This window comes from Symphalangus syndactylus, chromosome 2 (genome assembly GCF_028878055.3).
Source record: "Symphalangus syndactylus isolate Jambi chromosome 2, NHGRI_mSymSyn1-v2.1_pri, whole genome shotgun sequence".
Classification (NCBI taxonomy): domain Eukaryota; kingdom Metazoa; phylum Chordata; class Mammalia; order Primates; family Hylobatidae; genus Symphalangus; species Symphalangus syndactylus.
In genome coordinates, this window is record NC_072424.2 from 42,264,558 (window position 1) to 42,291,815 (window position 27,258).

Genomic DNA, 27,258 nt, shown 5'->3' on the forward strand with positions numbered 1-27,258 from the left:
AGGTTCGGAGGCAGCCAGGGACCAGTCCTTGAAGGCCCCTTACTGAGGCCAGCCATGGAAGAGCACTTTTCCTTTTGGGACTTTCCCCTATTTTTGCAAAGGCTTTCCCTCTCCCCTCTTTTTTTTTTTTTTTTTTCGGAGACAGAGTCTTGCTCTGTTGTCCAGGCCGGATCTCAGCTCACTGCAACCTCCGCCTCCTGAGTTCAAGCAATTCTCCTGCCTCAGCCTCCCAAGTAGCTGGGATTACAGGCATGTGCCACCACGCTCACCTAATTTTTATATTTTCAGTAGAGACAGGGTTTCACCATGTTGGTCAGGCTGGTCTTGAACTCCTGACCTCAAGCTCCTGATCCACCTGCCTCAGCCTCCCAAAGTGCTGGGACTACAGGCATGAGCCACCATGCACAGCCGCTCTCCTCCATTTTTATTTGGCCTTCAGGCTTTAAAAATATTTAATTATGCTTTTATATATTTCTTATATTCACATTCCTCAAGCAAAACCAAATGACTATGAAAATTACAAGTCACTTACTATACACACAACAGTTGTGCTCAAGGTCATTATCAATGTTCTCATTATTGACTTTTTTAGTGGGCCTATTGTGTTTGCTGTTTCTCCAGCACCCGACATAGGGCTTGGCATATAGTTGGTGCTTGGCGGGAGTTTGTGCGCTGGCCAGTACAGTGTCCCGGTCACTCCCCTGGCTGCACCGCACTGCACACTGCCCATACTGGGCACCAGCCCCCTCCTTTCTGTTGCCTCCAGGCCTGGTCGCTCAAGCTTCTTTGCTATTGGCTGGACTTATATCACATCATTTTTGAGTCACCAGTGCTCCTTGTGCTAAACAGAAACTCAAATTGGCATTTATATTTCTTTGAATAATTCCCTTCATCTTCTTTCACCCTCTAAAAAAGGAAGAATGACAAAGTGGCACTTAACCAATACACTGCCTTTGATAAAATCTTTCAAACTGTGGGGTCTGTGGAAAGGAACCCCTCGGAGGTTCCTGAGCAGTTACCTGTGGGGGAGCCCACTTTGGCTCCACTAGAACCTCGCAGGCAACAGCCTTGGAACGTGGCTCCCATTCACAGACCACCTGGCAAAACCTTTCTGACCAATGTGGTGGCTCCATCCCATTTTTTTGTCCTTGGACGGGGCAGAGGCCTGAACCATGGTCTTTGTTTCAGGTCTCCTGGGAGACACATCACAATGATGACCCTGGAGCTCGGTGATTCATGGTGCATCCTTTACTGTCAGAAGGACCTAAGCTTGGGTCCCGCCTACCTGCGAGAACTTGAGTCTCAGTTTCCTGAAGTGAAAAATGGGGATAGTACCTGCCTTATAAGGTTGCTGTAAAGTTCACATAAGATCTAGAATTGTCTAGTGCAGCACCTGACCCACCTGCGTACTTAATAAATAATAGATTCTATATGAGCTATGCACCTAGGATCATCTTTGGAAGAGCAGGGCCTGCAAAGCTCCCTGGAGCAGAATTTGCAATGTTTTCTTTTGAAAAGGAGCTTGTTTGGATGCCCTTCAGAGTCTCTGGTACCAGGGACACATCCTGTGTCCTTGCATAAGATCCTGTCTCATCCTCCTCATTTTCAACTCCAATCACAGCTAAAGTCCTTCTCATTTCCCTTTCTTCTTTCCTCAGCCATTAGAAGAAATCTACTCTGCAGGCGATTCCCTGATGATTCGATTCCACACAGATGACACCATCAACAAGAAAGGCTTTCATGCCCGATACACCAGCACCAAGTTCCAGGATGCCCTGCACATGAAGAAATAGTGTTGATGTTCTTGAAAGACAGAAACTGAGAATTTTGTTTTGTTTTGTTTTGTTTTGTTTTTTACAACAATAGCACCTTGAAAATCTGCCCTAAAACAGTGTACAGTATTTTTCTCAAACAAAAACTCAGAGTCCAGCCTTAGAGGTATATATTTGAATGAAAGTCATGTAAGTTTGGCCAACAAGGTAGAGAGAAAATGTTCTTTTGCTTCTGTCTGCAATGTTATCACTCATGAACTGTTAAAGTCTTAAAGATTTGGATTGAAGTCACTGACCATTCAAGCTATGCTTGTTCATGCCTATTCTCCTTGTCCCTTGCTCCTGTGTGGCAAAAGGCCAGCCTTGGGGTTGGCCGTTCCTCTAATCTGGACTTGTTTGCAAAGGTGCCAGGCTGTCTTCTGTCTATGCTGGGCATAAGGGATGAAAGCTTAGCCGAGACTAATGTGTGGCTCACAGCTTTGGCTGGAATCATTTTCTTTCTCTCTGCCAGGGACATGTCAACCAAGAAACCTGAAAATATGGATGGATGTCAGGACTAAAAAAGGCATCACAGTGAGCAGTGAGCACAGAGGGAGTTTCGAGTATAAGAATCATTGTCATGAAGTTAGGAGACCACAAAGCCATTTCTCAGAGTCATTCGCTCTCCTTGTCCCTTTGGTTTCCCCCCTTCCCTAATTGCAGTGGGGGCTAAGGCATCCATTATGAATACAGCAGAACATTTGCTGGTGAGAGTCCTGTCTGCTGAGAAGACAATATTGTGGCTCGTCCTGATATTTTTTCATTCATTGACTTTGAGAAGACTCCACCTGTGCTTGGAATTCCAAGGGCTTCGAAGAACATTTCTTCTTTTAGCTTTGGATGCCCTTGCCGTGGCACACCTGGACTCCTTGACATCCAATTCAAACTGCATTTGCAAAATGTGCAAAGACATAAGGGACCAATTCAGGTCCCTTATGGGGTGAACACTGTTGAAGACTGGTTAATTATAAGTTATGTAAGAATCATCGTCTTGTGGAACAAGTCAATCAGCGACTAGCTTCCTGTAGCCAATCAGGTTAAAGAGTGCGTTGGTAACTTTGCTCCGACTGACTAGTATTCAATCACCAACTTGCAATCAGAATTCATAACACTTGGCACTTGTTCTAGAGAAGTGTAGAGGATGGTGTTTACATAATTTTAGCACCTCAAGGTATAATTTAAACAGTGAGGTAGTTTTGAATGGCATTTCATTAAGGCATCTATGGACATTATGAGCTAAAAGCTGTGGTATGTTAGCTTTAAAAGAGTATTTATGTTGGAATAATTTTTAAATAATGTTTACATAACTGTAAGTCCTGTTTGGTTGGTGTTGGACGCAGGGCAGCACATGAGTGTTTTTGGTTAGAGCCAAGATAGCTCCCATGCTCCAGAATTCCTTTGGGATGAATCAGCATCATTTTAGACAAAATATTTGTAAAAGGTGAAAGGTTATATTTTTTACAGATCATAATATGGCACCAGAGGACTGTGTCTCATTAAAGTGATTGCTGGGAGCAAAAACTAGAATGATACAAAGAAAGGTCAGAGAAATGCATGGGAATATTTTTTCCTTAAAACAGAAAAAAATTAAAGTATTATTAATAATATATGTCTGTATATATGTATGTATGTAAAAGATCAGCTGTCAAAGCCTTAATCAATGCAGTGTGGAAAATGCCAACCCCTGGTCCTCGCTTTACTGTGGGCCCTGCAGGACCGGCTCTCCATTTCCTGCCTCTCCATTCACCAAGCTCTGTTTTGGCCTTTCTCGGCCCTGGACTGAGGCTCAGCCTACATGCTCATATTGTGCATATGGCAGACCCTGCCCAGCGTGCGCTTTGATATGGCAAATGGAGCAGCTGACTTCATGGCTCCAATCCCACCTGCCTGTTAGGGTAGATTCCATTTATCTGATTTTTGTGCTTTCTGAGGTTTTATTTGGTCTCATCTTGTCTATGAGAGTTGAAACTGGAACTGGGATACCTAAAATGGGTGTTATGGTTCTTTCTCCAAGGAAATAAAAATTCTGCAGTTTTAACCTTTAGAAGTCTAAGCAAAATTAACAAATTTCATAGAAAAGTGGGATGGAGTCAGAAACAGAGTTGGTGCTGCTCAGCCGGACAGTCAAACAATGATACTTCTTTTTATCTCTTTAGTATGAACATTTTCAAAAACACACAGCTTCAACAATTGTCACCATATGGCCAATTTGCAACAATGGGACTCCTATGAAAAACCTTTATTTAGGCCTTCTGTGTGACGTATCTGCAGAAAAGAGAAGCTCTGATTCAGCTGGGGCTAGCTGGGCCGTTCCTCTGGAAGCCCACACTTGTGGGGACTTGGGCATGACACAAGTTCTTGCAAAGAAACTAGAGGCTGGCTTCACTAGAGAGAGTCCATTCAGCAGAAAGACCCAGGCCTCTGCCTTGGTGCTTCCAATTGTTCGGTGATCTGCCTGCAAGCATCCCCAAAAGCAAACAACAGAGGTAGAAGATATCGCTGCAGCCTGCTTTGTGCTTTAATTGGGTACCAAACTTTGGGGATGACAATGAGTTGCAAGAATAGTTTTAGTTCAGAGAATTGTCTTAGGACAACAGGCTAATGAAGGATTTGGGGTCTGGGTTTTTAGCCTGGCTCCGTTCTGGTGTAACCTGGTCTAGCAAAAGCTAAGCCTGGATTGCAGGGCAGGAAAAAATCTGGAATTAACTTTAGCCAGTGGAATTTCTTCAAACAGAGAAAGAGAGGCTGTTCATTGATCCATTATTCCCTCTATTTTCCTCTAAGGTAAATATTTAGAGGTATTTACCTGTAAGGTGCAGTTTCTTCTCTATTTCTATTTTACAATTTCTCTCTAAAGCAAGCTTGTCCAACCCTTGGCCCAGGACGGCTTTGAATATGGCCTGACACAAATTCGTAAACTTTTTAAAAAACATTCTAAGATTCTTTTTGTGATTTTTTTTTTTTTCTCATCAGCTATCGTTAGTGTATTTTATGTGTGGCCCAAGATAATTCTTCTTCCAGTGTGGCCCAGGGAAGCCAAACGATGGGACACCCCTGCTGTAAAGTTTCATGTCACTCACGAATTGCTCAGCTGATTTAAATAATTTGTAAAATCCTGCTAACTAGCAAATTCACATTGAGATTTTCTACTGATTGGGTCCCTTTGATAGCTTTCAGAGTGGTATTGTTAGCGTTCCATTTGTGAACGAATGTTCCCTTGGCTTTAGCAGATGTTTTTAGAGTTTCTTTTGTAGACCGAACTTCTGAACAGTAATCCCAAATGCCTAAAAGTTTTCTTTGTAAAAAGGAAAACTGTTTTAAGTATTATATGTAAACATATGGGTATTTTTTATTTTGTGTAATTTTACATTTCTTGAAATGATGTCAGTTTCAAAGAGAAAGTGGAGAGGACCTAACATATGTCTCTACCTAGAAAGGATGGTTTCATTAAAGGATGTGGATTTATTGATGTGTCTTGGGTTTGTATTGCTAATTCAGACCAGATGCATCCTTTTAGTGGTAGTTTTCTCCAATATCACAAGAGCTTGGGAGAGAATACTAAAAGGGGGCCCTTCTCTACAGCCTTCTACTCTCTGGTTAGTACCCAAGTACTCCAGAACAGGGTTCACTAATGGACCCAGAAAGTCATGAGCAAAGCTAAAGATGGCTTTCAAATTTGTTCCCTTTCTTACACCAAAACAAGCTGAAAATCTTACAACCTAATTGTGAAGATGTCTGCTGCCAAAACCATCCAGATGTGGTAGACATCTTCCATTTGCCCCTCAGCTCCCGTCGCCACCCTCCTCTATCTGGACATGTGTCTGAGGACTACATCTGACACCCAAGACTGAAGGTCATGGCTCCCAGTAGGTGAACACTCCCCTCCCCAGTGGGAGCCCTGGAAGTTCCTCCTTCCACTTGCCACTTCAGGCTTAGGGGTGGTAATGACACCCTGCTTGTCTAACCCCCAAGGGAAACCTTTATAGGGAGTCATTTTTATAAACCCTTTTCGAATGTAGTAATGAGTGTACATTACTTGTCTCCTGCAGGGAACCTGACTGATACAGGGTTATTTCTGACACAAAGACAGGGACTCCATCTGATAAAGGACACCCTCTTCAGGTTGATTAGATGAAGAGGCTTTGGGGTATGTTTGGAGTTTTGTGGGTTATATTACAGAAGGGTAATTATACAACTGGGGTTTTAGAAGCACTCAGATTGCTCTCAATGCAAAATCCTTTAACACACGCAGTTGTTTTGTGCTATACATAGTCTCAAGATTTTATGACTTTTCTGCCCATTTGCAGTCACCAATTACATAGAGATGATAGATAGATGATTGATAGATGATAAATAGATGATATAGGTAGATAGGTAGATAGATGATAGAAAGAAAAAGAAAAAGAAAGAGAAAGAAAGAGAAAGAGACAAAGAACGAAAGAAGAAAGAATGAAAGAAAGAGAAAGAAAGAAAGAGAAGAAAGAAAGAAAGAAAGAAAGAAAGAAAGAAAGAAAGAAGAAAGAAAGAAAGGAAAGAAAGAAGAAAGAAAGCAAGCTATAGATCTTCAGCAAGGTTTATCTTCTGTACCTAACAGTGAGTCCCAGTGGTGCAAGGGTATGAATGCTGGTATATCAGTCAGCATAGGCTAGCTTATGCTGCAACAACTATCCCCCAAATCTCGGGGGCTTTACATAAGATTTATTTCTTGTCCACACTACACGTTCATTTCTGGTCATCTGGAAACTCTTCCATATCATCCTCAGTCAGGACCAGACTGATGAAGCAGCAGCATCAGAACATTGCTGGGTTTTATAATACAGGGAAAGAAACGGTGGCACATGACACACTGGCTCTTAAAACTGCCTGGAAATGATATATTATTTCTACTCATTTCATTGATCACAGCAAGTCACATGGATGTCCTTAACTTCATGACAAGAACAAAGCAAACTAGCAACATTGGTGGGCAGCAGTAATGACTCTCACGTGTGACATTTGTAGATAGGAAAATGACTATAATTCTTCTGTTTGTTCTAAAATTTCACTTTATCCCTACCTTATTATTAACATTTTAGATAAAGATTTCTAAAAATTAGAACAAGGCCACCACAACAATGTTTGTATACCCACAAAATTCATATATTGAAATCCCAGGCCCCCATGTAATAGTATTGAGAGGTGGGGGCTTTGGGACGTAATTAGGTTATGAGGCTCCAGAGAGATCCCTCAGCCTCCATGTGAGGACACAGACAGAGGACAGCTGCCTAGGAACCGGAAGCAGGCCCTTACCAGACACTGAATCTCCTGGCACCTTGATCTTGGACTTCCCAGCCCCCAGAACTGTGATAAATAACTTTCTGTTGCTTATAAGCCACTCAGTCTGTGGTGCTCTGTTTTAGCGTCCCAAACGGACTAAGACAGCCACCTATCATTTAGAATGGTCCAGCTTTTTAAGCTGACCAGTTGTTGCAGGGAAGACCATCCATGTGATTGGGCTTGTACAAATTTAAATGGTGACAAAATATAAATGATCCGAGATTCTCAGAGTTGGTGGCCCCAATCTTTCACCCACTAAGGGCATTCCATCTATGGTTTCTAAGGAGATGATTCTCAGGCCCAACTTCCAAAGAAGGAGAGTTTACTCACTTCATCCATTTCTTCTCCTTTAGGTAACTGCCAAATTCATTTTGCAGAACCACCTCTTCTTCCATTGGAGGGACCCTCACTGGGGGGACTGTTAGCCAGGTGGTCCATCATCCTTGGCCATATGAACCAAGCCAGACCAACCAAATCCTCTTCCTGGGACTGGAGTCCTGATCAGAGAGGCAAAAGGGCTGAGATATTTTGGAGCTCAGTTTCCCTGGAAGGACACCTCCAAAAGACTGTCTGGGAGTTGCTGCTGCTGAAGGTTTGAGAGCAACCTCACTCTGTCTTTCCAGAGCCTGGTTCTCTAGCCCTCTCTCCTTTCTGAGAGCTCCACTATACCCAGTCAATAAATTCTCCTGTATTGTATTGTATTGTATTGTATTGTATTGTATTGTATTGTATTGTATTGTTGTATTGTATTTTGAGATGGAGTCTTGCTCTGTCGCCCAGGCTGGAGTGCAATGCATGATCTTGGCTCACTGCAACCTCCGCCTCCCAGGTTCAAGAAATTCTCCTGCCTCAGCCTCCTGAGTAGCTGGGATTACAGGCATGTGCCACCATGCCCAGATAATTTTTGTATTTTTAGTAGAGATGGGGTTTCGCCATGTTGGCCAGGCTGTTCTCGAACTCCTGACCTCAGGTGATCCACCCGCCTAGGCCTCTCAAAGTGTTGGGATTACAGGCGTGAGCCACTGTGCCCGGCCAAATTTTCGTTTCTAAAAAATTAAGCAGAGTCTGGTTTTGATGCTTGTGACTGGGCAATCATGACTGATGGACACTTAGGCAGGGGTACCACTTGCCTGAAGATGTCAACAATTCTTCTAAAGAGATAATGTGTCCATCAGAAGGCAGAGTTATGGATCAGTGGATGCACAGCAAACAAAAGTGCCAAAAAGGACCTCAATGGCCCTCCCCATCCACAAACAGCCTTGCCAGAGAGTGCTGGGGTCATAAACTGGAGTTCTGTGGTCCAGGTTGATTCTACACCAGTCAAGGAAAATTAAAAGCATCATTTGTACGAGCTGTGCTGATTCAAGTAGTCTAATTGCTGTAAATTGTATCATCCCTTCTTTGTAGATTAAGACTCAGAATGGAAGAAGTTATTTCACTTGCCTAAAACCATGCAGCTTCCAGTAGGGCAGCTGTGGCTCTAAACAGAGGTCTCTCTGGACCATGTTGTCACCAGTAGGTTCAGTTTAGGCTGTCACTGTGGAGTCTTGGAAACTGGAAGCCCACGAGGCAGAGGCCGCATTGGTCTTGTTTAGGATAGCATCAGTGTCTGCCATATTGCAGGTGGCTGATTACCACAGTCTGAGAACTGATTAGAACAGCAGCTATTACCCCTGACTGCTCACTAGCATCTCCTGGGGATGCCCCTGCCTCACTCTGATCAATTAAGTCAGAGTCTCTGGGGGCGGATTCTAGGCATCAAGAGTTTTTATAACCAGCCCCCTACCACCACCTAGGTAATTCAGGTATGCAACCAGGATGGAAGAACCACCCGATTAAAGGCAATCTGGTCTCCACTGTGCCACTAAACTGCTCTTGTCAAGGCCCACCAGCAACCCCCCATACTGGGAATCAGAAGGCTCTTCTGACCTCTTCGGAGGCTACCTCTCAGCAGCAGTTGATACAATTAACCAACATCCACTCCCCTTCTTGAATCAAATTTCTTTCCTGTGACCCCCAAACTTCTCTGATTTTCCTGCCTCACTCAACTCTCCTTGCTAGTGACACCCCCTCTTGCAGGCTGCTAAATGTCTGTGAACCCCTGGCAGCTGTCCTGGCCCTCTGCCCTGTCTACCTGCTCATGCACGCAGGTGGCTTTAAAACCATCCACAGGCCGGCCACTCCCAAACGGACGTCTTCAGCCCCAGATCCCCTTTATCCAGTCGCCTACTTGGCACCTACATTTGGACAGCCCCTAGGCTACTCAGGTGTAAGGGTAATCTGTTTCCCCAGTATTACCTGCCTAAGCCAATAGTGTCTCCATTTTTGTTAGTCAAGCCCCAAACCCAGGAGTTGGCTTTATTCTTCTCTTTCCCTCACCTCTCCCTTCCCCTGCCCCACATTTTTTTCATCATCAAATCCCAGCGGCTCCACCTCCGCAGTAAGTCGCACACTCATTCACTGCTCTCTTCCTACAGCAGCCACCTTCATCGCTCACCTGGACTCCTCTAGCCAGCCACCTGCTTCCACTCTCTTCCCCTGTAATCTTCGCTCCGCAGAGAAGCCCTAGCAATCCTGGTCACCAGCAATTACATCATGCATCTCTCCCACTGAAAAACCCTTGGGAAAGGCTCTAAGGATGAAAATCTTACCATGCCCTTCCATGCCGCATCAAAAGGGCTCAAACTCACTCCGTCCTTAGCCCCTTCTGGGCTCACTCCCTGGTTTATGTTGCTCCAGCCAACCAGCCTCCTTCCGGTTCTGCGAGTGCATCGAGATTGCAGGGCTTAGCATTTGCTGTGGCTTCTGCCTGGGACTCTCCTCCCTCAACCCTTCACATGTCTGCCCTCTTCTCATCTTTCATGCACAGCTTCAGTGCCATCTCCCAGAGTCATCTAAAGCAATGGCCTTTTCTGTCACTTGAGTCGCTCTCTCCTTACACTCCTATCTGCTCCTCTCACAGTAGTTTTCATTTCAATGGCCAAATTATTGGTTTAATTCTGTTGTTTTATTAGCAACTCATTCACCATTTTAAAAAGGCAAATCCCTAACAGGGAAATTGTGAGTTAAAAAGCAGCCCAAGTCCATGGCTTCCTCCAGGTCTAGAGAGCTTCCCAGCCAAAATACAAAAACAGGGGGTGAGGCCAAACTCACACCAGGCAGCTCATCGTCCAGTGAGTGCAGCACCTCGTGGTGGCTGGAGCCCCCAGCATTGTGACTCCCGCAACAGAATGGACCCCCACCCCTCCTCCAGACATCCTGAATGTCCATGCTGTTGTCCATGTAACACAATGACTCCATCATGATCAGTAACATGGCTAATGTGGACTCCTGTCAGCTGGGGATGGAGTGGCCAGCCTCAGCCTTGTGTAACCCATTGTTTCCAAAGGGCTGCAGGCTGCAGAAGCCCCCAAGCTCTCAGGCCAGCTGTGGCTTCTTTGCTGAGATGGAGGTATAGCCAAGAAAGCAGCCTGAAAAGTAAGAAGGACAGAAAATCAAGGCAAAGAGGGTGGGTGAACCAGGCCATACACGGTGGCCATGGAGTAGCAGCCCATCTTTCCCGAGGGATGGACTGAGGGCTGGCTACACCCCTGACCATAAATGGCTTGGCCAGGGTTCTCTTGGAGCCACCTCTCAGCCTGCCTCTGCAGCTTTGTCAGCTAACTGTTCCTACAAATGAAAGACGCAAGCCAATAAAGCCAGTGAGAAAGGAGCTTGCCAAAGGCAGTGTACGAAGAAGGTTCTTGGGAGACTGTCAGAAATGGTGAGTGAGAGCTGGCATCTCTTCTCAATCGAACTTTCATTTCTTACTATAAAAAAACCTCCAAATTCAATTAAATGTACAATGAAGTAAAGGGACTTGATTTTAAATTATTTTCCTATATGCAGAATACTAATAATTTTTTAAACTTCTCACCTAATGTTTGCTGATCTTGAGTTTTATTTTGATATTAAGGTTTGTTTTTAAACCCCCACATACAAGAGTACAGAGTAGATGTTTCATCTGTGTTCACTTTCTAGTTGAAGCAATGGATCTAATCAATGATTTTATCTGTCTTACTTGTTTAATCTGGCTTTTTGCTCCATTATCAGCAGCATGGATGGTCATCATTGATCAGAAATTTTCCATCTTTCTTGTTTACCTGTGATATATATTTGGTTGTGACTCAATCAAATGAAGTTTGCTAAGTTAGAAAACAGAAGAGGGTTCTGTGATTTACTAAAGAATTATGGAAACAGTCTAGGTGCCCATCAGTGGATGAATGGATAAAGGGACTGTGATTTATATGTATATATACAACTGAATATTAGCTTTAGAATAGGAGGAGACCCTGCCATTTGCCACGTTTGTCCTGTTTGGACCTGGAGGACATTATGCTAAGTGAAATAAGCCAGACACAAAAAGAAAAATATTGCATAATCTCACTTTCTTGTGGAATCTTTTTTTTAAATTTTTTTATTTTTATTTTTTTATGTTTATTTTTTACAAAAAGGATTATTAAAAGTAGTAGAGCTTGGTCTTTGGAGTTAGGAAGATCTGTGATCTAACCTGATCTCTACCACTTATAAGCTGGTGAGCAAAAACCTATCTTGGTCTCAGTTTCCACAGGTATAACATAGGAATAATAGTGCTCCCTTCATGGGGAGGTTGTGAGTATGGGGTCTTATACCCAGCACACCTTCAATAGCAGTAAGTTTTTTATCCTGTCTCTTCCTCCTTCCTCTCACAAACTGCAAACTTACAATGAAGGACGTTCAGCCACTGAGATCCCAAAATGCCTTCAGAGTTATTGTGTAGATACTGCATAGTGCTCAGATTAGCAGTAAGCAATAATTGCATTGTATCAAATTCTAGTACTTTGATTATCGCTAACTCACGCTTGCAATTCCATTCCATAAGAACTTTCCTATCCTTAGCCCTGTGCTGGCCAGGCCATAAAGAATATGCTACCACGTGATCCCTAAAGCACAGAGGGTGTTTTACAGTTTGGGAGAAAGGAGCTGCCACAGATGACATTACGGTATTCCCTTGTGAAGTGGGCAAGGCAAGTTAATAGTATCCCATTTTGAGAATGGGAAAACTGAGCCTTGGAGAATAGATTTGTTGTGAGAAAATGGAGACGAGAGGGTTTGAGTGACTTATCCAAGACTACACAGCTCCTAAGTGGCTAAGTCTGGGCTCGAATTTAGATCAGGTGGCTCCAAGCTCAGGGTTGCATCACCCCACTCAGCTGTGTCTCTGAAGGGCACTACATCAGATTCTTCTCCACCCCAATTTGTGCGATGTTTTTCTCTCCATGAGAGCACTGTACTGTGTTTCTACAAAATATGAGTGTCTTTCTAAAATTGGCCAAAATCTCCGTCATCCAAATCTTGATAAACAACACATGCAATGGTCCACTTGTTGCTGCACCCCCTCTTCTACTGTCCTCCCAAAGGAAGCTTTGTCTTAGGGCTGCTGACATCAGTCCTCAGTGCCCACTGATGAGATAAGGTTCCGGGCAGCTGCATTCAGTGCAGCGACCATCCAGTGTCCTTGTAGCACCTGTTGGTCTGGTGCTAGCGTGAAAAGCAGTGGTTAGGTCCCTTGAGCAAGAGGACCCTGATCTAAGAGGCCCAGACATCCCTGTGTTCCACCGTCATCCCAGAAGCAGAGGTGCACAGTGCTGTCTGCCTAGGTGCTCTGATTGATCCACAGAGACTACTGGAGTTGCTTGGAAGCCCTGCAGAGTGGTGGAAAGAGATTGTCACCAGGACGCTCAGTTTCTGGTGACAGCTAAGTAGTTGTTTGGACTTGGGAAACCTGTTCAAATTCTTGAGGCTTGGTTTATTCTCTATAAAATGTGGGTGTCCTATTGCCAAGAGACAGAGAAGTGAGCAGAGTCACCACTGAAGCGTGCTAGCCGAGCAGGGCCACCTTGATTGAAGGACATAATATTTGGGGCAAAAGCTAGGGGGACTTACACATTCTAGGTGCGTAAACACTTCTGGTTCACAAAAGATTTTCTTGTTCATTAACCCATCTGAATTCCAATCCATCAGTAAGTCAGCTGAAATAGGTGTTTTGTTAGTTTGCATATGTCGGGACGAGCTCCTCCGTTACCATCTTTCGGGTTGGGGTTGAGTCACATAGACCGGGGCCCACTGGCCAGTTTTGAGACATAGGCTCCAACTGTTCTCATTGGTCCATGAGGTGATTTCTGATGAGTCCCTGGGTTTCAGTTTCCTCTGCTGGAAAATGAGGGTTTTGAGAGAGATGATCTTTCAGGTAATTCAGGTGTGAAACATGATTCTTTTGGATTCTTTAATGTTTCACAACATTCCTATTGTTGGATAACATTTAATTTTAAAACTTAGTAAATGCATTGTTTCTAGAATGACAGAATCTGGTCTTGGGATGCTGGAAAGATGGGAAGCTGTGGTGTAGACCAAGCCCAGGGAAATATCTGGGGGTCAGGGAGACCGAGGCTGAAGGAGGGCCCAGCCAGGAGGCATTGATCCACGGTGGCTGGATCCAAGGGGCTGAGAGTTCAGAAAGTGGGAACAAGACAACTTCCACCCAGGGAAAGAGGGAAAATAGTTTCACCGGCTGAGTCAGAACAGGTCCACCCATCATTCCAATCTAGGTAGGGAAGGGACTTGGTAAGGAGCAGCCTGGAAAGGCTGGAGTAACAGGGGCTGGGGACAGGGAGGAGAAAGGAGCCACCTGAGACCCTGGGCAAGCTACTTGGTGCTCCATTGAGCCCACGATCTTTAAATTTGGACTCCATATTTGCGGGAGAGGTGAGACCAGCTACTAAGTGAGGGGAGGAAAGAGAAGGGTTTGCTGCTCCCCTGTCCTCCTGGCCACTTCAGCTCCAGCAGCCTAGAACCTCTGCCTCAGTTGCAGCAAAAACAGAAGCCTTGCCTTTCCCAGGTAAGGATCAGGTGTTCTCGTTAGACCATGCACTTTGGGGATCTTACCTTCTACTCCAAGGAGAAAACACAAAATACTTCTAAATTCAACAGTTTTCTCTCTCAAAGGAGTTCTAGGGGAAATAAACATAATTTTAACCTTTTGCTGAATCTCTAGTAATGTGTTTGCTGCCCTTGTGAATGGGACCCCTCAGGCAATAGCCTTGCAGGCTGCCTCTTCATCTGATCCTGGTCGGGCACCTGGCTGGGGGCGGTGGCAAGACTGACTTGACGCTGAGGGAGGAACTCATGACAGGCTCCTTGCCTCCCTTTCCTTCTTTTGGGACCAAGACTGTGCATGATGATGGGGGCTGGCTGAGTGTATAGGATCAATGACCTCTCGGAATACACCAGGGTCAGTGAGTTTGAGGAAGTCAGGAGCTGGCTGACTGTCCCTGGGAGCTTTAATGTTTACTTCTATCTTGCAGAGTTTTTCACTGAACTTCACCCTGCCGGCGAACACAGTAAGTACAGCAGCCCCCATTCACCAGGCAAAGCAGAGAAGACCAGTGCAGAATTTACAGTAGGTCTCCAGAACTCACATAAACCTCACACACGGTGATAAGTTACACAGACTTTTTTTTTTTTTTGAGACAAGGTCTTGCTCTGTTACCCAGGCTGGAGTGCAGTGGCATGATCTCGACTCACTGCAACTTCCACCTCCTGGGTTCAAGCGATTCTCCTGCCTCAGCCTCCTGAGTAGCTGGGATTACAGGTGTGCACCACCATGCCCGGCTAATTTTTGCACTTTTTAGTAGAGACGGGGTTTTGCCATGTTGGCCAGGCTGGTCTCAAACTCCTGACCTCAGGTGATCCGCCCACCTTGGCCTCCCAAAGTGCTGGGATTATAGGTGTGAGCCACTGTGCCTGGCCATTTACACAGACTTTCAAAACACACTCAGGAATAGTTGAGAGATGCTGAGAGAATTTATTTCCATTGTAAAACTTATAAATACACATTTTGAAAAGGAAAATAGGAAAACAACAGCAACAACAAAACACCTAAACTCTCATCAGCAGAAAACTGGTGTAACCCCTTCCTGTCCTGTTTGGTGTTACATAAATTTTGACTTTTGTTGCCTTTGTACTATTGTTTTCTTACTCTACATATAATTTTATATCTAAATGTCTTCCACTAGTCTTTATAACCATAACTGTTATATGGTTGATCACATAATCATGTGATCATATTATGATCGCATAATATTTTTTCAAGTTAATTATTTCTTTAGTGGATTAACTATCATTAGGAATAACTTTGTGATACATGGCATTTTAGAGAATCCTTATCTGCATTTAAGATAATTTCCTTGTATGTATTCTAAAACGGGAATGAGTGGGTCAACAAGAATGAACATTTTACGGCTCTTGATTATGGCATTTAGTTGCAAGACAAAATTGAGGTTTTCAATCGTCAATGGTAGAGTTTCAATCCACAGTTGATCCTCCTTCTGTTTGCACATTGCGTATAGATAACACTAAGAGCCAAGGTTGTTATCTGATCAGTAGTGCTGCTATGGTTGAGCAAGGCATTTTTCTGGCCCAGTTTTTTAGTGGGCTTGCCTGTGCCACGTTTTTCTGATAAGTTTTATGGTTATTCAAAGAGAATAAACTGAATCTTACTCGTAAGAGGACTCCTAAGCCAGTGCTCATTTTACTGAAACATGGGGGCCTAGTTCTAGGGAGTAGCATAAAGTTAGAACCTTGTGACTTATGGCTGGACCTGTGGTGCCCACCATTGTCTGCCCAGACCTCTGTGAACTGAATACACTGGCACCTGCTCCAGCGTCTGGTGGGGGGCACTTCTGAACCTCCCCAACTTGCTCTGCTCCCCTGCTTCAGCTTCTGCCTGTTGGCTTCAGGCAAATTCGTTAATTCTTCCTCTTTTTCCTGTCAAAACCTTTTCCTTCAATCACTGCTGGAACTTTCCTCTGGCTGTTGGAACCCTGCAGGTCCATAGACACTCCAGGTTCTGTGTTATGTTGGCCCATCACATCAAGAGAATGCAGAGAAGCAAGACACCATTTTTTGGGGAGTAGGGGTGAGTAGGGTGGAAGAGGGCCCTTATGTGGCCAGTCATCACCGTTTGGAGTACTCTCTTGGTTAACAGCTCGTTTCTCTGAGAACTGTCTCTTCGCCCCTTTGATCCTGTATAGAGCAACCAACCATCTTGCTTTGCCTGATGTTGTCTGTTTTTAGCACTGAAAGTCCTGGGCAGCTCTCTGGACAATGGGGTGATAGGTCATCTTGCCTGGAAGTCACATTTCAGCTGCATAACCCTTCCACTTCAGTGCAGCCGGGTAGCCTGGGAATGCCAGTGCCCTGGGAAGTGGGACAGAGGTGGGCACCTGGATCTCTCTCTGCGGAGAGTTTGGAACAGGGCTCCCTGCTGGCCAGTCCCTGCTGAGGACTGAAATGTCAAGTTCAGTCAATTTGTCAGTTCAGTCTATACTGAACTGTCAAGTATGAAAAATGGGGCTAAGACTGCATTAGGCCATGGAGGCCATGTAGCACAGTGGTTAACAGCATGGATCCCAGAGCCAGACTGCCTGGGTGGGTGTCACCTAGGGCTGTGTGACCCTATACAAGTTACTTCACTTCTCTGTGCCTTGCTCCTCTCATCTGTAAAATGAGATCATCATAGTCCCATTACTATTCACTGGCAGTTATATACAATAAATAAGTCAATATGGGAAAAATTCTTGAACAGCCTGGCACATCCTAAGTGCTCCATGGCATTAGCTGGTACAATTAACAGGAGTTTATGAGGGCAGAAAAATCCATCTGGAGAGAAAGAGAGAAGCAAACATCAGAGAACAGTACAGGCAGAGGCTATGCTGCTCTGGAGTGAAGGAGAAAGGAGGGTGCCTCCAGTTCACACAAGTTCCCCATTCCGAGCTCCAGTCCCTGGAGAAACCAGCTTCCCACCTGTCCTTGGGCTCCATGGGACACTCCCATATTCTTAGAGTTAACGCCTTCCTTTTTTTTTTTTTAGTCAAAGCCACCTTAAGTATATTTCTATACTCTGAAGACAGGGAGCCTTACCTGAAACAATGGCTGATTCTTCCTACTACCCTTAGAAACAGAACACCTTAGGGAAATGCAGGATTAAAGTAATGTGGGGGTGGGGGTGGGGGAGATTGTGATTAGGTCAAAGTACAACCATTTAAGTACCAAGTACCAGTGCCTGGTCATCGGAACTTCTTTTGATGGGAGCTCTCTGGGAAAGAGGTCTGGGCTTGGAAGTCAAATACCCAAGTTCAGATTAGAGATATGATTATCTATGAAACCTTGGACAAGTCCCATAACTTCTCTGAGATCTATTAATTTTTTTTTTTGGTAAAATGGAGTTAATAATTGTCAAAAGTCCAAGCCCCAGGACTCCAATATACTCGATGAGATTGCTGAGAGTATTAAATAAATAACAGATCTGGACAGAGATTTGCAAAGTGTAAAGGGATATCAAGAGTTCATACTTCTGCTCCTCATTCGATCCTCCTAATAACCCTAGAGGCAGCTACTATTATCCCTGTAGACATTGTGTAGATGGAGACATGCAGCCTCTTAGCTTGTGAATGGAGAAAAGGCTGTTCTATGGCAGGCAGTGTGAGCCCAGGACCTGTGCTCTTAATCCCACAGCATACCACTTAGTGTAGTTCACATAGTTTCTCATGCAGAACTTTGTTCCTTTAGATTTCTTAATCAAGGTAAACTCTTGCCTGAAATATCTTATTGATGAGTGAAATCCAATAACCTTGCTTAAAAGGTGGACCAGAAACATGTAACACATTCATTTCATGTGGAATTATCCCCAGGAGCATGGATATTTGACAACTTCCTCCATTTGTTTCATCACATACTTACTTGAAAACAAGCAAGGCTTCCTTAAACAGCCTTGCTTCCACCAGTATTTATATGTGTTTCCCTTCTAGCAATGGGGACAAGTAGGCCCAAAGTGTGCCAGGTGTGCTGACTAGGGACACGAGGAAGCCCTTTTGAGTTGTAAAATGTGTCACGGCACATCCATAGGGTGAATAATGAAGACATTGCCTGAATTTCCTAATTCTTTTCTCCTTGTAGCCAAATTTTATTCCAATTCTTACCTGGGAGGCAATCAAGTTAGGTTCTGTTTGGTAGTTGTTAACAGAAAGTTTAGCAAAGGGATAAACTTTAGGCCTTATAGCCTAAACTTTGTCAGATTGTCTTGTGTAATGTGTATTCTATAGACTTTTTGTTCTTTTACAATATATTTTCTTTTTCCATGCAGACTTCCTCTCCTGTTACAGGTGGGAAAGAAACGGTAACTATATCACTTAAATTTATAAAATGGGGATAATAATAATGCTCCATTCATCTTGTGCGTTTGTTTTGAGCTTTAAAGTTTGATAGGTGAACTGTCACTAAGCACGGAACCTGGCTCAACAATTATTCTTGACCAGCTCAGCTCAAAAGTGAGGGAGAACATGCAAAATCACAGATGGATTTCACAAAGTGTTGAGCAAAGGAAGCCAGACACAAAGAGTGCATATCTTATATTTGCATCTATATGATGCTGAAAAACAGACAAAACTACTCTACAGCAATAGATTTCAGAATAGTGGTCACACACAAGTTGGCTGGAAGGGATTTGAGGGGGATCCTGAGATGCTGCTAATGTTCTGTTTCTTGATCTGGGTGTTGATCTTATGGGTGTATTCCTCATGTGAAAACTCATCAACTTATATATTTATGATTCATATACTTTTATTATTCTTCAATAAAATCAATTACCCCCAAAAGTGAAGGTGAATCCATTATTAAATAAGAGTTGCATTTTTATAGGGATTCTGCTGATTATCTTCAATATTTCCAGATAGTCTGCAAATCTGAAAACTTATGTGACTAAAATCATGACTATTTCCACTCTGATCAAAGCAAAATAGGAATTTGAAAATTAATTGGTTAATGCATTTAGCGCAAATACATTTTTTTTGAAAGGCTAAAGTTCCCTTTTTTTTTTATTATACTTCAAGTTTTAGGGTACATGTGCACAACGTGCAGTTTTGTTACATGTGTATACATGTGCCGTGTTGGTATGCTGTACCTATTAACTTGTCATTTATATTAAGTGCAAATAAATTTTTTAAAATTCATATTAAAATAGTATGGTATGGCCAGGCACGGTGGCTCAAGCCTGTAATCCCAGCACTTTGGGAGGCCAAGGCGGGCACATCACGAGGTCAGGAGTTAGAGACCAGCCTGGCCAACATAGTGAAACCCCATCTCTACTAAAAATACAAAAATTAGCTGAGTATGGTGGCACGCACCTGTAGTCCCAGCTACTCGGGAGGCTGAGGCAGGAGAATCGTTTGAATCCAGAAGGCGGAGGCTGCAGTGAGCCGACTGTGCCATCGCACTCCAGGTTGGGCGACAGAGCAAGACTCCATCTCAAAAAAAAAAAAAGTGTGTTATGTAATAAAAGTTTTTATTTTTAGTCAAACAGGTGAAAATGGCATCTAATTCTTGCTTTGAATTGTATCTCAGCTTTTCCTATGTTGAGGACACATTTGTATTTCTGTTCTAAAGAATACCTGTTCATATCCTTTGCGGATTTTTCTACTTGATCATTACCCTTTCCAATAGATTTAAACTGTTTAAATTAAGTCCTATGAAAGTAAGTCATTTGTCATATGTGTTACAAACATTTTTGCACAGTATTTCATTACCCTTTTGATTTCGTATGTGACGTTTATGATCCATGCAGATTTTTTGTTTTATTTTTATTCTATTGAACTTTTCCTTTATTCTTGAAGACTCTGGGCTTCCCCTGACCCTGTGCTTTTCATTCTGTGCCAGGACTGCGGGCCCTCTCTTGGATTAGCGGCGGGCATCCCATCCCTGGTGGCCACAGCCCTGCTGGTGGCTTTACTATTTACTTTGATTCACCGAAGAAGAAGCAGCATTGAGGCCATGGAGGTGATTACCAGCTTCTTTGGGTCCAGATGTATAGGCAGGCATCAGTATTTCAGTGAACTGGCTTTTGGACTAAGGGTGTCAGAATTCAGGACCCATGTCTATTTCCTGAGGACAGGATGCTGGAAGTTTCTGGGTCATAATTTCTACTGCAGACATGACATTAGGCACCAGACAGAGCTGATTTGTCATAAAACCTTCAGGTCAGTTGAGGAATTCCTGGCAAGGATGGTATTTGGGGTAACAAAAAGTAGCAGTGGAGAGGGATGTCTGTTGCCATGGCAAACACATGTCTGTACAGTGGGTGTGCTTTCTAAAGTTGAGAAACAAAAGCACACAAGCTTCACAAAGAGAGGATGGAGATAACGTTAAGAAAGACAGGAGATGAAGAGGGGCGGAGGTGTCCATGGTAGGGAGGTATCCAGAAGTACGTGGCTCTATCTGTCTTTGTCTTTTTCACACATCTGAAAATGTATAATTCACAAGGGAATCTATATCCTCCCCATCCAATCCACCCCTCCAATGCCAGACTGTTCTGGGGACTGTGCTTAGAATTCAAAGGCCACCTAGACCCATATCCAACAAGGTTCCATGGTTGTGACACAACTGTGTCATGTGGACTCTGGGTTCTAATTCCATTCTCTATTTATTGACATTCATGGTTGTTATCATATGGGTAAACATTAATCAAGAGATGGAAAATTGAGGTTCTAAACCTGACTCTGCCACTTTATGATTTATATGATCCTGGAAAAGTGACTTAACATTTAATATGTCTTGGTTAGTTCAACTCCAAAACAGGAGTCATGGAAACTACCCTCCCTATTTTAAGAAGCAGGGAAACTTATAAGGATGAAATGAGATAATGGATGATGAACATCTTTACATGTGAAGACGTGTTGACAAGCTGTAAATTTTAAACACATCAAGGAGTATTGTGGTTAGTGGTGGTATTGTTTAAGTAATAGTTTCTCAACCTCTAGTGCACTTTAAAATTATTTAGGAAGCTCAAAATTTTCAATCACCATAGCCAATTAAATCAGAATTTCTGGATGACAAAGCTGTGGCACCGATCTTGAAAAAACAAAAACAACTTTTTAATTATAATTTCAAACATATACTAAAGTAGAGAGGATAGTGTAATGAACCCAATTATTAACTCATGGCCAATATCGTTTCATCTCTACTCTCACCCTGGATTATTTTTGATAACTCACAATGATATTTCTTGGCTTAGGTATGGGTTTGGTTTGGTTTGAGGGGGGATGTTATTAGATGCCTCTGTGTTTGTTTTGTTTGTTCTAATGTACACTGAGATTTAAAAACCACTGACTTTAATCATAGTTACGGTCAAATGCTATAACCCTTCACTTCTTTTTCTTTCTTTCTTTTATTATTATATTTTTTTCCAATTTAGGAAAGTGACAGACCATGTGAAATTTCAGAAATTGATGACAATCCCAAGATATCTGAGGTAAGAACTCTTGGTTATACCCTGTACATACCATTCACACAGTAAACAAACTAAGTGTTTGAAAGCCTTTCACCAAAAGAAGCACAGTATGAGCACATGTGGAAAAGAGATGACCAAGAGGAAGCTCAAGCACAAAGGAGGTTCTCAGTGCATTTTTATTGGCTGAACAGAAATTCAAGCTCCCTTTAATATTAGATAATCAATTTAATGTAATTTATTTTACTGACAAACTAAAATGGAAAACTCGTGACCATCTCAATAGGGGAAGAAAGTTCAAAAAAATTTAACAGTGATATGAACTCTCAGCAAACTAAAAATAGAATGGGAACTTCCTTGACTTGAAAGACGTCTTTTTCAAAAAATTACAGCTAACATCATACCTAACAGTAAAATGTTGAAAGCATTCTCTTTAGATCAGAAATAAAACAAGGATCTTCACTAACACCACTTCTATTCAATATTATACTTTAGATCCTAGTTAATGAAGTAGGATTTTAAAAAATTAGAAAGTATAGGTCTGGTGCAGTGGCTCACACCTGTAAGCCCAGCACTTTGGGAGGCTGAGGCGGGTGAATCATCTGAGGTCAGGAGTTTGAGACCAGCCTGGCCAACATGGTGAAACCCCGTGTCTACTAAAAATACAAAAAATTAGCTGGGTGTGGTGGTGGTCGTCTGTAATCCCAGCTACTTGGGAGGCTGAGGGAAGAGAATTGCTTGAACCTGGGAGGTGGCGGTTGCAGTGAGCTGAGATCACATCATTGCACTCCAGCCTGGGTGACAAAAGCAAGACTCCATCTCAAAAAAAAAATTAGAAAGTGTAACACTGAAAAGGAGGAAACAAAATTGTCATTATTTGAGATGGTATGATTGTCGACATAGAAAAGCTAAATCTGGCTGGGTGCGGTGGCTCACGCCTGTAATCTCAGCACTTTGGGAGGCCAAAGCGGGTGGATCACCTGAGGTCAGGAGTTCTAGACCAGCTTGGCCAACATGGTGAAACCCCATCTCTAATAAAAACACAAAAATTAGCCAGGTGTGGTGGCAGGCGCCTGTAATCCCAGCTACTTGGTGGGGGGCTGAGGCAGGAGAATCACTTGAACCTGAGAGGCGGAAGTTGCAGTGAGCCAAGATCACGCCATCACACTACAGCCCAGGGTACAAGAGCGAGACTTCGTCTAAAAGAAAGAAAGAAAGAAAGGAAGAAAGAAAGAAAGAAAGAAAAGCAAAGCTAAATCTACAGACAAATTACTTGAATTAACAAGAAATTTTAACAAGTTTACTGGATACAAAAATCAATATACAAAAGTAATTTACACTTTCAACATCAACAACAATTAGAAAAAGTGATTTTAAATATTACCATTTGTGATGGTAATTGGTATTAAAATATGTAGAATGCTGTGGAATAAATCTAACAAAAATAGGTAATACCTTTATGGAAAATAATAAAACTTTGGTTAAAAAACCCAGTAAATAATACCTAAATAATGGGGGTTACATACCATGCTCCTGGATAGAAAGTGTTAATAACATAATGATGTCAAACAATGTTGATCTATATAACAGATGTAATTTCAATATAAATCCCAATCAATTTTTTTCATGGAACTTAATGAGGTTCTTCTAAAATCTATATGAAATAAAGTAGAAAAAGAGTTAAAAAGACACAGCAAACAGATAGGTAGAACAAACAGAAAACGAATAGCAAGATGGTAGATTTAAACCCAACCATATCAATGATCACATTAAATGTAAATGGTCTAGATACCTGAATTAACAGGAAGAGACATTCACATTGGCTATAAAAACAAGGTCCAATCATATGATGCCTACAAAACTCACTTTAAATATAAATACACAAATAAATTAAAAGTTAAAAGACAAAAAATGAAAAACTTTATTAACAATAAACAAAAGATAGTTGAGTGGCCTGAAAGCTCTCCCAAAGCAGTAAGATCAGGCAATTGTGGGTCTCTCCTCATTTGTTTTCTGTCTCTCCAGGACCATTGTCCCTCCTTGCCTGTTGTCTAGTGTCTTGAAAACTATTGCTTCAAATGTTGTGTCTGATTTTGGTTATTTCAGGTGGGAGGGTCAATGTGGTTGCTGTTAGTCCATCTTGTATGGAAGAATTCTCTGTTGTAGTTTTTAAAAAACCTATTTGTTTCCTTAAGAATCCTAGGAGATCACCCACACATGAGAAGAATACAATGGGAGCACAAGAGGCCCACATATATGTGAAGACTGTAGCAGGAAGAGAGGAACCTGTGCATGACCCTTACCGTCCTACTATAGAAATGGAAAGAAGGAGGGGATTGTGGTGGCTTGTGCCCAGACTGAGCCTGGAATGATGCAGCTCAGTCAAGGAGCAGACCTGGCACTGGAACAGGGTTGAAAACCCAGGGTTTTGTACTTGGAGAGGAGAGATGCCAAGCTGCTTCTTAATCAATCCAAATTTCATTTACAGCTCTGGAACACTTTGGGGCTGATTTGTCTCTTTAGGGGACATCGCCAACACGGTTAATTCCAACTCTCAGATCTTGTGCTTTAGTTAGTACATGTGACTCACCAGATGGGGTCCTTAGATCCTGTTCCAGCTCCCAATGGGAATTTGCTTTTCTTTGTCATTTTGGGAAAGGGGCTTGGTTTCTGAGTGTTTTGCCTTCTCATCTTTTTTTTCATATCCCTTTTCTAAAAAAAGCCATCAGATCTGACTTTCATGGAAGTGTTACCGAGGTCAGCCTGGTGCAAGTTGGGATACAAATGAAACTTACGCAGGATGTGTGAGAGGAAGCAGTTAATTGTTTCTGAATATCTCAGAGTAGAAATCATGTGGAGCCACACATTCCTGACCACAGGGAAGCACATGCCTCAATCATGCCACACAGCAGCGGAAAGAATATGGACTCTTAAGTCACACCTACCACTGAGCAGCTGTACGACTTTGGAGAAGTTGTTTAACATTTCCAAGCCTCAGTTTTTGCTTTTTTAAAGGAGGGAAATATTTGCCTCATGTCATAATTGAAAAGATTAAATAAGAAATAAAGGGAAGTGTCTGCTACTTAGTTGCCAGTCAAAATGTTAGTTCTCTCTCTCTACCCCCTTCCTCCTACCTCTTCCCATATTGCTTGCCTGATAAAATAGCTAATCACCAGCATTTGTTCCCCATAGTCACAGGGTCACACAAGGGAACATTTAGGGCAAATTTTCTCCACGGCCTGTGATCCAAATTGTTATCTAAAGATGATTCTAGGTGTTGCTGGTAGTATATGAATCTTCCAATCTCGGTGTGATCGTGTCCTCATATGAATCAGGAAAAGGCACGTTCTTATAAGTTCCAAATTCCAAATACAGAGACTGGTGGTGTTACATTTAACCTTAAAGATGTTAATATTGATGGAAATTCATGTTTCATATTAAAACAACACTTTGTCTTTACAATGAAACATTTTGCTTAATTTTTAAAGTAAGACATTATGATACCTCTGATGGCAGTTCCTCAAATAACTTTAACTTTTGTGCTTTAGGGATAGTTGTTAAAGTTACAGCTTCTTTTATTTTAATTTTTTAAAGGCTTCAGATTAAACAAGAGCCCTTAAGCCCATGCATAGCATTGCCGCTTCAGCTTGCTGAGGACTCTCTCCAAGGAGGCCAAATGGAAAACGAGAGGCCACTTCAAGTGGTGTTGGCCCATTGAGCCTATTGGGCAAACTATAACCAGGTTGCCTTATTTTGTGTGGATTACTCCAGGATAGGCCACCCTCCAGCTTTCTCTTATCCCAGTAACTCCTCTTCCCATTTTCCAATCCGTCCCCAGCCTTTTTTTTTTTTTCTTTTGTACTCTTCTTTTGCTTTCAATATGAATTTCATTTCCTCAGTGACTTTGGGCAGACTTCCTTCTAGCATGTGTCAGCTACCCTACCACCCACCTGGCCTAGGAGACGCATCATTCATTGCTCCTACTTGTGTCTGTAATCAGAGAGTATTTAAGGAGGGCAGTTCTGCGATGGACTGTGTGTGTGTTGAAAGTAAAGATGGGGGGGGTGGGGAAGGCAAGAGTTTCCCCAAGAGATTATTAGAAATGAGGGCTGTATCTACTCTGTTGGAATGGAGAAAAGAACCAAGTCCTTGGATATCATGGGGAAAGCTGTTTGGCAGAAAGAAAAATCAAGAGGACCCAAGTGGATGGAGACAGGACCACAGGAATGGGCCAAGGACCAACATGCCTGCCATTCAGCCAGCTTGGGACAAGCTTTCACTTTCACTCCCATGAGGAGGCTTCCAAGCAGCCTGGTTCCCCCATGTATAGCCATTGCCCTCGAGCAGGCCAGGCCTCCCAGTGGGAAGGCCTGGGTCCAGGGCATCTTAAGTTCATCCACCAGCTCCATGAGCCACACAGATATCCTAGAAAATATTCCTTTTTCACACAGGGCTTCTGATTACTCAGAAACATGCCCCTCTTCCCTGAATAATCAAGAACATGTTCTATAAATCCAATCTCTGCCACATGTCAACACCTCCTCTTCAAAGCCCCTTTTGAAACTCAGTTTTGTGCCAAGTCCTCTGGATCTAATTACCTTAAACAAGCAGATTTAGCCATTTTTAAACAGACGCTCCCAGTCATCCTGGTGCTTGTACTTCTCCTACATGTCATGACAGACCTTGGATTTACTGAGAACTCAGCCGTGGCCTTGGCTTTGATACTTATAGGTGTCAGCCCTTGGGCTGATTGTTGATCATCCAGAGCCTCAGTTCTGTACTTGTAAAGTGGAGACAGCAGTTCTCATCCTCCTAGCCCATGGGGTGGTTGTGAAGCTGGATTGAAATATGCGTGTGACTAAGCCATGTAGCTATAACGTGAGGGATGATTTGTATTTTAGATCAGTTATTTTAATTCTACTTATAATCCATTGCTTAAAATCTTTTTTTAAACATTGTTTCTATTAAACTAGAAAGGTCCAGCATTTCTGTCATTTACTTCTGCTATGAGACACAAGAACTTATGTTGGAATGAAGTGAAAAGTAAAATGGCCATTCTTATGAACCTACAAAATGTTTGTGGCTTTTCTTTGCTTATATTAGAGAACATTGGCCCTGTCCTTGGAACCAAGATTATCCCAGGGATATTCCCGATATTGGCACTTTCTCTGCCAGGCTAGAAGACGTTCAGTCTTTCATGGAGGGAAGCCCTGTGTGGTAAGCAAAATGATGAGACCCAAAGTCAGAAGCTCTGCTTCCCTAACTCGGGGCTGCTGGTAAGTTAAGAGTGACCTTAGGCAGGTTGCACGATGTGTGTGGGTCTCATTTTCTCCTGTATCATCTGGTGTCTGAATTGGTTTATCTCTAACGTTACATCCATCCAGTCCAAACATTCTACTTTGATTTTCCCCAAACCCTGCAAAGCACTCCTTCTGCCTGCCTGTTCCTCACTCCCATCAGCACAGCCTTCTATACACTCTATGATTCTTCTCACTTCCTGACTTTGCTGGTGGAGACAGATACTCACTTCTTCTTTATTTTGCCAAGAAATAACAATTATTAGTTTTGCTTAAGGTGTTTCTCCCTGAAACATTGAGATGTTAATCGAAGACAAAAAAGTGATAACTAGTTTTTGAAAGATTGCAGTCATATAATCTTCGCACTCCCACCATCTTGATGAGAATTACTGCTTGATGTGTGAATTGACTTAACAAATGTGGGCCGGGCGTAGTGGCTCACGCTTGTAATCCCAGCACTTTGGGAGGCCGAGGCGGG

The 27,258-nt window shown here is 42.8% G+C and overlaps 2 protein-coding genes across 10 annotated transcripts in view; both read left to right on the top strand.

Moving 5' to 3' along the window:
- Nucleotides 1–5,276, top strand: part of TLL2 (tolloid like 2) — a 151,796-nt gene extending 146,520 nt beyond the window's left edge. Inside the window, exon 21 of the mRNA XM_055253957.2 lies at nt 1,659–5,276. Within this exon, the coding sequence (XP_055109932.2) occupies nt 1,659–1,793 (135 nt within the window). The 3' untranslated portion in view covers nt 1,794–5,276. The remainder of the gene's footprint in view (nt 1–1,658) is intronic.
- A 5,200-nt stretch (nt 5,277–10,476) lies between these two features.
- OPALIN (oligodendrocytic myelin paranodal and inner loop protein) lies at nt 10,477–26,557 on the top strand. 9 transcript variants are annotated; one of them, XM_055254049.2, is made up of 6 exons: nt 10,480–10,890; nt 14,510–14,545; nt 18,349–18,381; nt 19,917–20,036; nt 21,451–21,507; nt 23,679–26,557. In XM_055254049.2, the coding sequence occupies exons 1-6, from the start codon at nt 10,888–10,890 to the stop codon at nt 23,853–23,855; spliced, it is 426 nt and encodes a 141-aa protein (XP_055110024.1). In that variant the 5' UTR covers nt 10,480–10,887; the 3' UTR covers nt 23,856–26,557. The 9 variants fall into 9 exon arrangements, with proteins under 9 accessions (XP_055110048.1, XP_055110050.1, XP_055110034.1 ...); XM_055254082.2 differs by having other exon boundaries at nt 10,484–10,890; nt 19,874–20,036; XM_055254073.2 differs by lacking the exon at nt 19,917–20,036 and having other exon boundaries at nt 10,477–10,890.
- The last annotated feature ends 701 nt before the right edge of the window (nt 26,558–27,258 follow it).